This window comes from Anoplopoma fimbria, chromosome 4 (genome assembly GCF_027596085.1).
Source record: "Anoplopoma fimbria isolate UVic2021 breed Golden Eagle Sablefish chromosome 4, Afim_UVic_2022, whole genome shotgun sequence".
NCBI classification, from domain to species: Eukaryota; Metazoa; Chordata; class Actinopteri; order Perciformes; family Anoplopomatidae; genus Anoplopoma; species Anoplopoma fimbria.
The window spans coordinates 15,252,716-15,264,616 of record NC_072452.1 but is presented as its reverse complement, the minus strand read 5'-3'; the positions used below and the strand labels follow the sequence as shown (position 1 = coordinate 15,264,616).

At 38.9% G+C, this 11,901-nt stretch overlaps 2 protein-coding genes across 2 annotated transcripts; both read right to left on the bottom strand.

The window, feature by feature from the left end:
• Positions 1-45: 45 nt before the first annotated feature.
• On the bottom strand, positions 46-3,493 carry ttc9c (tetratricopeptide repeat domain 9C). The gene is made up of 4 exons (XM_054598033.1): positions 3,342-3,493; positions 1,731-2,082; positions 1,221-1,403; positions 46-637 (listed from the first exon to the last, which is right to left on the bottom strand). Exons 2-4 carry the CDS (start codon positions 2,059-2,061, stop codon positions 441-443), a joined length of 711 nt encoding a protein of 236 aa, XP_054454008.1. The 5' UTR covers positions 2,062-2,082; positions 3,342-3,493; the 3' UTR covers positions 46-440.
• Positions 3,494-4,769: 1,276 nt separating this feature from the next.
• On the bottom strand, positions 4,770-8,923 carry LOC129090419 (high-affinity choline transporter 1-like). The gene is made up of 8 exons (XM_054598065.1): positions 8,740-8,923; positions 8,300-8,413; positions 7,692-7,847; positions 7,068-7,216; positions 6,619-6,762; positions 5,696-5,849; positions 5,407-5,624; positions 4,770-5,321 (listed from the first exon to the last, which is right to left on the bottom strand). The coding sequence occupies exons 1-8, from the start codon at positions 8,921-8,923 to the stop codon at positions 4,770-4,772; spliced, it is 1,671 nt and encodes a 556-aa protein (XP_054454040.1).
• Positions 8,924-11,901: the final 2,978 nt, after the last annotated feature.

Sequence of the window (11,901 nt, the reverse complement as noted above, 5' to 3'; positions counted from 1 at the left end):
CATAATATCATCTTTTTATAATCAAATGAGTTTGTTAAAGAGAAATCAGAGCTTAGACATTTTTTATTTAAAAAAAAATATTTTACTTGAAAACTGACAAAATCACATTCACAGTACTGTCCAGACAGCTGTGATCATGAAGGCATAATCAGAACTTTTTAGTGCATGATGAGTGTCACTTCAGCTTTCAGAGGCATTTTTGTGAAATATCCAAACTGAATAGAGCTTTGCATCCGTGTTGCTAGGAAACTAACTTTCCCATCCTCTCCTTTCTATTTTCAGCAGTGATGTCTTTTTTTGACCGCTTCCCAGTATTCTGTGTCATTTTCAATTCTTACTTTCCTACGCTCACTTGATAAACACCTAAAGGTAACACAAGTCAAGAGGTGTGAACATTCTTCAGTTGGTTTGTAATCAGTTGAGGCTGAACAGAGTCTCTCTCAGTTGGAGGCTTCATTTGGTGGGTTCAGCTGGCTGGCTAAAACTCCTTCACCGGCTCTGTGGGTTTGGTTAACCCCTTCTTCAGAGCTGCTCTTCAGGCTGGAGGAAAACATGCCTCGGTACATGGCCCTCTCTTTTTGCAGCTCCCGACTCAGTTTGTCCTCGGCCCTCTGCAGGTGTTTCCTCACGTTGGCATCTGAGACAGAAAAAGGAAAGAAGTTTTGCCGTTTGCTTTATCCAAGAGTTTAGGACTAGTAAAGAATCTGCAGGATTAGGCTAAAGATATTTAATGTATGGATATGATTTAGCGAGCGATTCTGTGACAGAACCAAAAAGTCCTTTGAGTGAAAATCAGCAAAAAAAAATAAAAAATATGCATTTGCAGAATGTCAAATATTTTATTTGAAAGACCTTTAATACAGGACACTTTAAACGCATCTTGTTTGTTTAATCAGTGATATAACATGAATTAGTGAATTTTGAGGTGCTGGTGGGTGGACTTTTTGTACTCTGAGACAGGTTAGCTGTATCCCCGGTCTTTATGCTAAGATAACTAACTGGCTTTAGCTTCATATTTAATGGATAGACATGAGTGGTATCAATCTCCTCAGCTAACTAAATAATCAGGATCATTATTAACAGTATGTATACACTGTACCAAGAAATGGAATAAGAACCAATAGGGACTAAGAACACATTTTAGATAAATATCCATCTTAAATGAACGATGGCCTATGTGGGCTGTGGATAACACTGTTGTGTTGGCTCTTTTTTCTTACCATTAGGCTGCTCTCTGCAGGCCTGGGTGAGGTACTGTTTGGCAGTCTGTGCATCTCCCATCTCCAGCGTGGCTACTCCTGCCCTGTACAGTGCTTTGACATCAGCCGGTCGCCACTGCAGCACCCGCAGGCTGTAGTCCCGCACGCGAGAATAGTCAACACTCTGCCTCTGCAGCAAACAGGCTGAAAGAGATATATTTACAAATATATAATACCGTACGTACAGTACCCAGCTGCCAATTTCCTTCATCATGCAATCAATGAAAAAGCTCCCTCAAAGGAAGTCACCTCTTCGGAGCGTCACTGAGTTGCAGAGGGATATTTTTGGTATTTTCACATTGAAATGATTATTAGGACTCCATATAAAGGCAAAAACTAGCAACTACATGAAACTTCCTAGCCAATACTCTGAATATTTTTTTGAAGGACTACTACTTGAACACATTTGAACAGATATGATTAAGTCTAATTTAGTTATTTTCAACATTGACATAGTTTGATGATATCTACCGGCTAAGTTGTTGTAGCAGTCCACTTGTGTGTTTCTCAGTGAAGCCTCCTGTTCAGGTGTGAGATCAGGTAACTTCGGTCCGAACCCTTTCACCGCCGCCATCACCTCAGAGTCGAGGCCCCTGAGAACCAGCAGAGCTCGGTGATAACGCCCAATGGCTGAGCGAATGTTCTTCTCCCTGTAGAAAGCATTCCCTTCAGTTTTCATTTGGGCTGCGTCCTCTAGCAAAGTCCAAACCGGCTTCACAGAAGTCTGTCGATGTCCAGAAAAGCTCGGTTCTGCCACTTCCCCTTGCACATCCATACTCTCATCTCCTCCTGCAGCCTCCATTTCTGCAGTGGAGCCAGTTAGCTGTTGAGATTAATAAGTACATATTAATACTGGTTAAATAAGTGCTAATCTGGTTTTACAGTGTTTTTCTTTGTGGCACTTGTAATTAACTGTACTGCTGCAGTAAAAAAAAAAAAAAAAAAATCTGAGTACACTGACATAATTACAGATGCAGTGGGAGTTTCTGGGAAAGGTGTGCAGCAGCAGCAGCAGTTGAGACGCTTTTAGGCTCTTGGAAATATACAGTACTTCTCATTCAATGGTTTTTCTTTATTTTTATTTTTTTCTACATTGTATATTAATATTGAAGACATCCAAACTATGAAGGAACACATATGGAATTATGTGGTAAACAAACAAATGCTCAACAAACCAGAATATGTTTTATATTTTAGATTCTTCAAAGTAGTTGAATGAGAAGGTGTGTCCACACTTTTGACTGGTACTGTAATATAATATAATATAATATAATATAATATAATATAATATAATATATAAATAAAGAAAAACCATTGAATGAGAAGGTGTGTCCACACTTTTGACTGGTTCTGTAATATAATATAATATATAATATAATATAATATAATATAATATAATATAATATATATATATATAAAGAAAGAAAAACCATTGAATGAGAAGGTGTGTCCACACTTTTGACTGGTACTGTATAGTTTATAGAAGAGTGGGGAGGAGTAGGAATTAGTTATTCTTATTTTATTCAGTGAGTGGAGATCTTCGTTTGACTAGTTTGCAGGTAATGCAACATTTTGGTTGTCAACCGCCATTAAAAAAACCAAAGAAGAAGAACGTCCCGTATGACGTAGGCGTGTGTGGCCGCAGCCTTCTAGACTCAGTTCTGCAGGTGCACCGTTATAACTGGTTTAAAGGGCATTCAGTCCACTGGTTTAACATGAAGGGAAGTGGGATCCAACCGTACTAACGTATGACGGTGTCCATGCTGACAAGTAACGTGAGCTAGACAGATAATCTCTGCGTGGACCTGCTTCTCTGGTAACGTCGTGTTTCTTACAGATCGGTCTGCGATCACACCGTCGGGATTGCGGTTAACTACGTACTGACTCCCACTAACGGACTTTAACGGACGTTCTGGGACGTCACAGCAGAACGTTGACAGTTCGTAGCCACAGCTAACCAGGCTAGCAAAGTTACCATGCCAACGCCACCTGCCTAAACACGCGTTAATGCTCACTCTGCTCCGCCCAGGATGTCTACTCGTTTTAACAGTGTGGTGTATTAAAGTGTGATTAATGACTCACCTTATTCGCAACAGAAGAGAGGATCAACGGACAACTACTTCTCGCAGTTGACAATCATCCCGCTGTTGTAGTGGCGCTTCCTTGTTCTTTTCAGAAGAAATCAAAACTTCGACTTCTTGCAGCGTTACCGCCACAACAAGGCCAAACCAGGAACTACCATCACAGAAACATAGCACAGTCTATCGCTACGTCTATTAAATGCGTAATACTCGTTCCTTGGGTCCAACTTGAACTTTAGGTTCATTTTGTGTGTTGAACACACCTTACTTGAAAACCTCATGATGTTAAGTGGAACAGCAGTGAATACATTCCCATATTAGGATGTTTACGAAACACCACCAAATCAGTTTAATTGTTCAATTATTTTAAAAATGATATGTCTTAATCTCCCTGTACTCTTCATTTGGTAATTGCTTTTATGATATAAAACTGGACTCAACCCTGTTTTTGTTTTTTGAAAGTGCAAAACTTAAATTTCTTAACCTGAACAACTTTTAAATATCATCAGTTACACAAGGCTCTGTCCTCTGATTCTGACAACCAACCAACCAATCAATCAATCAATCAATCAATCAATCAATCAATCAATCAATCAATCAATCAATCAATCAATCAATCAATCAATCAATCAATCAATCAATCATTAAATCAATCATCCAATCAAATCAATCAAAGAATAAATTGGAGCCATCTTATGCACTACTTTTAAAAAGTTGATTTAAAGTGGAACCAGGTGTTATAAACACATTTCAACCCATAACGTGGACCCATAACCTTTTTTCTTACGCTGATGGAGGGAAGCTTTGCTGTAGTTTTTTAAAGAGAGCTGGAGCACATCGTGACTGCTAATACTCAATCAATTGGCAAATGCAGGTGCCTACGTCATCATTTCCAAACGTATCCGTTTTGGCCTGCCTACACTAGGAGGTAAACCCGGCGTTTTCAAACTTATCCGTCCTCGGGAGCGTGGTCAAACTTCTCCTTCGCCTTGTGTGGATGCTCAGTGTAAATATAGCAAAAGATATGCGTTTTAAAATGAAAACGTATTAGTGTGGACATGGCCTAACATGCCGCCGGCCCAGCTATGTCAGCAAAGGAGGAGAAGCTTGGTAAACATCACAGCGAGTGAGGCTGACTTTATTCTCTGCTCAGGAAGACATTAGTCCATTATACTGTATCTTTACATAGACAATAGATGTGTGCTACTATATCAATGCTCAGAATGTTAAATAAATTGCTTTTAAAACTTATTTATCTCTCTAGTGGCATCACGAAAATGATTTTAAAGGCCATAATACCATTAAATTGTTGCAAGAGATGAGTTCTTACACCATATGTGGACAAGAGTATTTGTTTTGTTTTTGACAAAATTAAGACAAAATGCTATAGAACAAAACCTGTTGGCATTCCCATTAAATCATTTATTTTTCAATCCTGCTGACTTGTAGTCAACATTATTACCATCTCATTATGAACTTCAGGTTTCTCCTCGTCAGTTTTGGTGGTGCAACTCACTAGCGTTTTTTTCTTTGGCAGTTTGGGGGTTTTCACTTTAAATACGTCCCACCTCTCAGGAATCAGTCCTCTATTGAAGAGCAGTGAAGCTAGGTAGGAGAACAACAAAGTAGCAAACATGTTGGACAACATGCAGATAGTATGAACAGGAGAGTACTGCACGTATTCACCATTCTCAAGTGTGCAACCTGGGAAGTGGAGAACAATAGGCAACCCTATTATTGGCTCGCCACTCAGCACCTTCAGCAACACTCCAACGAAAAAGCCCACGATGGAGCCGTAGCCATTTGAGATTTGAAAGAAGAGGACGCAGACGAGTTGGGGGAATATGATGGTGTAGGTGATGCCTGTGCCCAGGATCCAGAAAAACATAATGCTGTTGTGTACGAAGGTGAGCGTGGTGCCAGCTATGCCCACCGACACCACGGTGGCACGGATCACCCACTGGAGCTCTTGATCTGATGCCTGCAGAGGGGGAAAAAAAGCCTGTAAGCTGAAACAGAAAAGGAATAAACACAAGTCTAAACATCTTCATCAGGTCTTCTCTTACCGTAGTTCTCACAATGTTCTTATAGATATTGTATGTGAAGATGGAGGCAGCAGACAATAAGGCCGAGTCTATCGATGACATCACCGCAGCAGCTATAGCTCCTATACCGATGATGGAGATGTAGTCTGGAGTGAGCTGCTGCAGAGCAATGGGCAGGACCTGACTGGCCTCTCCACGCTCGAATGGTGACGGGGAGCCGTACGCGGTCATGTTCCAATCTGACACCAAAAATGAGAAATTAATTAGCATTGTCTCTTTACACATTTGCTGTTTAATTCTATTGCCGTACCTGTGGATGCTGCCACTGCTCCAATCAACGCGGATGGGATCCCGAGTATTAAGATGAGGGGAGCTGCAATAAAACAGGAGAGCCTGGCTTTCTCTGATGAGGCAGCTGACAGCGTCCTTTGGTGGAAGGCCTGACATCCAAGGTTACCGAATGTCTTTGAAAAAACAAAAGAAAACCAATCTTACACTCTGTACATCAAAGACCACAGTAGAAATAAGTCTTGTGTCCTCCTGAGCATTAGCAGTCGTGTTGCCTCACTTCACCTATAATTTCTATGCAACCAGAAACTGTGATATTTAACACAATAATGTTGTTTTTATTACAGTATGTCAGATAAATTTAACTAAAATCAACCTTATATACTATCCAAATAATCTTTTAAAATACTAAAGTCAAGAGCCAGGTGGGCAAGAAAACGGTCATGTTCTCGGACAACCTTGTTATATAATGAAAACAGTACCTACAGTATTTTTTGGATAGGTAGAAAAAAGTAATTTACCAGTCCACCTACTGGACCCTGGTACGTTTGAAACATAACATGTATAGTATAGTCCGGTCTCGTTCCATCTTTATTATGTTCAAATGTAAAAATAAAATGAGGCATACATTCATAATAACTAGAAGTGATCAATACTACTCAATCACTACTTGCAGTAAAAATATGACACCACATTCTTTTTCGTGGCAGAATATAGATACATTTAGTTGTTATTTGACGCTAACCCTTAAAGTTGAGAAGCACAGGTGTTACTAATGACCCAGAGAATGGTTCTGTTCTATTCAATTCCCAGTAAACCATGATAGGGAGCCAGCATGCACGATACCAGGAGCCTGAAACTGCAGCAGCTAAATTTAATTGAGCCATCATTCATTTGAGTATTGACACTTATTCTTTTACTGCTTTGTCAAAATGTAACCCTTACCAATAAAAATAAATTATCAATCCACCTCCACGCATTATCTATGTCCACTGAACCCATCCAGGGGGCCTGGTAGGTGAAGTTGAAAGCAGTCTTGGTGATGTCCGTTGAATGGGGGCTCATAAAGATGAAGGGGACACATAACCACTGCAAAGAAGACAATGAACCACTGAAATAAACATTTAAAAAATGCATATTTACTTGATAAAGTGTTATGACAGGTGTATGTGTGAAGAGCAGATGCTTATAGACTTGGCAAGATACCTTGGCAAAGCACCACAAGCTTTTCCGTTATGTATGAACAAATTAGATTTTGTTGTTCCTCGAGAGACAACTATTATTGACTCTAATACAGTTAATGCTAATGCCAGAACATGCTTTAACAATGTTTCGAAACGATGTTTCGTTTGAATGGTCTCATGAAAAGCTTTAAGAGAAGGCAAGGAACTCACCAAACCAATGAATATGAGGGTTAACTGTATGATGTCTGTGTAGGCGACAGAGTAGAGGCCTCCCATCAGTGTGTAGATGATGGCTACTGAAGCAGAGATCCAAATGCAAACAGAATAGGGCAAATCCAGGACAACACTCATTGTTCCACCTAAAAAAGTAACACAATCACATACATGCAGACTCATATACACATTTTATACATTTCAAAATGATTTGTCTTTCTATTGAGTAGGATATAAACTGTGCCCGATAGTATGATTAAATTAAGTTTTGATAGATGGTTTTAATTCAATTCTATGGTTATCGTTAACATAACTTCCCTTAGCTGTGTTATAGTATTTCACAATAGTTTCAGTGTGTAACTGACACTTAAAATTATTAAAAAACAAACTATGCTAGTAATGTAGTCTAAGGAGTTGCTGAAACGATCACAACACTTATTTGTTTTTTTCTTGTTGGTTGCGAGTTAAAGGCAGGTTTCGTCGCATGTTTCAAACCAAAAGAATAATACATTTTTTGGAAATCATATATGTTCCACATGGTGAAAAAAGTAAACAAGTATAAAGTATAAAATATATTATTGCAAAATGTGACTTTTAGAGAAAAGTTTCAGCGTGATTTACCTAAACCAATTAGAGTTCCTGTAACCCAGATTACGTCGGATATCAGCAGTGCCACCGACAGAACTGCACTTACTACATTTCCGTACTTTATCTGGAACGGGTCCATCATCGTCACATATCTTTTGTCTCTCATCTTCTTGGCGAAAAAAAGTCCCCCTTAAATAATTGAATAGCACACAGGGCAACAGATTTGTTTCATAGTGTCACACTGATTTAGAATTGCACCCCTGTAATATTGTCAGACTCACAATGGACATTTTAGCTTTTGTATTCCAGACATTGTTCTTTCCTGTCATTATTTCCCTCGAGATAAACACAATTTTTTACATAAATTTAACATCACTTCACTGTCATGGATGTAACTTACAATACAGAACTGCCCCACCTGTATATACCACATACTACTGTCTAGTAGTATAAACCCTGACAGAAAAATTCAACATTTTCAGATTTTTTCCAGCTGTGAAATCATAATCATGAGTGACAGTGTGATGTTACAAATGCCCCTTAATTTGTCACTAATGGGAAAAAAGACGATGTTTAATTTATATTTTGGAAAAAAATATGCACGTGATGCCATTATTAGGACGCCTGAAAAACTGTCTTACCAACAATGAAAGCCACGGCTATTCCGGCCGGCATGACACCCCACGTCAGTCCCATAGTTGGATCGTACACTACCTCTGTCAAACCAACAATGAAGCCCCCTCCAACAAATGTAGCTGTAGGAAAAATACACACACACACTATTGTAAAATTAAATATTCCTTATATTTGTCAGACAGATTTACAACATTATACAAACCCTCACTGATCACATTGTTATCCTCCATTTAGGCTAAACTGACCTGTGAGAAATACAAATTCTCCCCCAAAATAAGTTGTGGCATACATAATACTTTTTTATAAGTAGTATAAAGAAATAGTGATTGTATTAAAATAAGGCTATTGCTATTATTTTATTTTAGTCACATTGGAATCAACTTATCCTACCTTAATGCTATCTCTTATTTGAATTCAGCTGCCCCCGACCCCCCCACACACTCACCTGTCATGGTGAAGACTCCCACCGCCAGGCTGATCCCTCTGTTGCCCAGCAGAGTGATCTCTGTTTGGTCACCCTGGCTGTTCTTCTTCAGCCGCTTGGTCTTCAAGGAGGCCAAGATGCCGGTGCCCAGCACCAGCAGGTAGAAGAGCACCATCACCACTATTCCCGGGACGTTCAGGCTCATCTTGCAATTATTGACTGACTGAGGGAGTGACGGACTGTGGCTCACACTGCCTCAACTGACTTTGCATGTGGAAAAAAGCAAAACCAGTTTCTTACCTGTTTTGCTGCCCAACACTGTTTTGTGGTCAGACTAGTCTGAAGAGCTAAGCATCTCATTCATAACGAGTAATACCGCTAAGACACCCTACCAACAAAATAAATATAAATAAAAATATATAAATATCTTACGTTATAGATTTCCAGGTATATGTGGCGTAGCTCAACATCATTAAAACCAGCTGAGGAATAAAATAACAAAACAAACATCAGGAGTCAAACGGTGGTGGTTTAGTTGTGGATTAATTATACAGTTTAAACATTGCTTATAATAATAATTAATAATAATTAAGCCTTTATTAGTCCCACAATGGGGAAATTATTTCTCTGCATTTAACCCATCCCGGAGGAGCAGTGGGCTGCAATGAAGCGCCCGGGGAGCAACTTGTGGTCAGGTGTCTTGCTCAAGGACACCTCGGCATGTTGCCGGTAGAGGAGTTTGAACCACCAACCTTGTGGTTACGGGACAAGCGCTCTACCTCATGTGCCACAGCCGCCCCATACAATAGTTGTTTTACATTTTTTTAAATTTTGCATTCATTCATTCATACATTCATTTCATTACATATAATAAATAAAACTTTCAATAAAATAACTCATAAACTCTGAATACATAAACTAATAACGCAGTTTGTTGAATAGCCGAAGCCAAGTAACCATGTCTTGCTAGACACCTGCTGATTTTCTTTGGCCTTTGATGGACCATCTAACAGCTGCTACACAAGTGTGGATTGTATACTAGGTAGAAATTTAATTTCATGTTTAATGTTCAGATTTTTCTTTAATCATTGCCTTTTTGTGAAACACTGCATAGTTTCACATCCCCAATCTGCAGTGGAAATTTTCGTGTTTGACTGGACAACATCTTTTTCGATACTGCGACTTGAACACATAGTGGCTTTAACATAATGTGTGTCACATATAGCTTTCAATCAAAATGCTGTACCTAAGCCATGCTCCCTCTCTTATCCGCCAATATTTAGCCTTGTCTGGACTAGTGAGCCTGATAACGACAGCAAGATCAACAAATATGTGCCTTCTCCCTGTACTCTCCTGGTATTATGGGAAGCCTCTGAGCTGCACTCCTGCATGACATTCATCAGCAGTCAAAACACCACAAAGTGAATCTGCCAGCAACAACACAGACAGGTGCTAGAATGCCTAGGTCCGATTAGGTCCATTCTCCTGAATCTAGCATTCCTGTCTTTAAGACCGTGAAAACTTGCTTTTAAATTGCAAGAATCTTTCTATAACTACTATTAGTATTCAAGGCTAAATAAGCAAAAAAAAACAAATTGTTGACTGAACTATAGTTAAGAAAAAAACATCCTTAAATTGAGTTTAAAACTGAGTCTTCAGCTATGCCAGCAGCTCTGTGAGGCTATACACATCAGTGTTTTTATCTAAATGCTCATGTCTAAATGCTGAAATGCATGCACTGACATTGTTAAAATGTTTAAGCCATGGCTTTATAGCGAGACCTTACGGTGAAGCTGCTGAGCATTGCGTCCAATTTTTCGTTCATACACTTTATACTACGTCTACATGCGCTTAACATCTACTAATGCTACGGAAGGGTTTACATTGTAGTTTGATGCGGTTGGTATTTTTACGATGTGGGAGAGAGAACGAGATTGCTTTACAATGTAAATTCAATGGGCTTAGCAGAAACCCTCAGGCGGATCTAGCAGAAGAAACATTACTAAACCCAGAGGCTGGAAAATTCTTTTAGTGTATGTGCCAAACAAGTAATTCTGATTGGCCTTAATAGGTGCCATCTTGGGGTTCTGGTGTCCAGTTCTTATAATACATCTTTGGTTTACCAGGTGATATTTACCAGGTTAACGATCTTAGTTTATCTTGATGGCATGCTCACATTTCCTTATTCGCAATTCTTTATGAAACCAGTCATCTGTGTTCATTTCCAGTCTTTCAGCTTTGTAAGGTGTAGCTAAGGAGGCATTTCCTCATTTTGAGTATACCCTCATTGATATAATTAGGTATATTTTGCCAATTTTTACCTTTAGAAATTCTGTGAAATATTACAAAATTATATAAATACAAATAATATCACAAAAAGTAAATTGACAAGTACACATTACATTACGAATCCTCGAGTGACTCACATGTAGATCATCATACAGTTGAGCAGGAATGACTCCATTAACCCGGAAATGTGTTAGTATTTATCTACTTCGGGTTCCTTTGATCAAAGTTTTCCTTTGTTCTGATATAAAATATGTTAAATGCATAAATACCCCTTTTGTGAACTCTGAAGCTTTAATCTGTCTTTAAAAAGGCAGTTGCAAACAAGTGGCTAAATTAGTCTACAAAACATCATCACGCCAACCAGTCAGCCTTGTTGTGTAATCTAATATAGTTTTATTCTATGAATCTATTCTGTTTTACCATCTGTAAGCTTGAATGACAAAACTGATGTACAAACAATTTTGATGTTCCTGTCTTGTTTGTTCATTTGTTGGAAAGATTCTTCTTTTCATGAGCTTTCAGTTGGCTGCAGGTCGAGTTGCAGAGTCCATAAATCTCTTTTTTTCTGGCTGCTGGAATGAAAACCAGCAGGACTTAAGTACTGATAACCAAACCTAAAAAAGGCTTTATCTTCTTTCCTCTTCAAAGCCTCTCTGCAGATCCTTGAAACCGGAATATAATAGTTTAAAAGCCTAACTCAAGGTTACTTTTATTATCGGTAAATCACTACAGTAACATCTCGAGTCATATGTCCACCTTTAAAAACGAATTTGACACATCAAGCTACTAGGTCACACTTTCTGATGGTGTTACGAATAAGGCTATTAACAGTAACTGATATTTAATCTGCTACACAGCTGACAGGCAGGTTGTCTGCTGGGCCTCTGGCACATT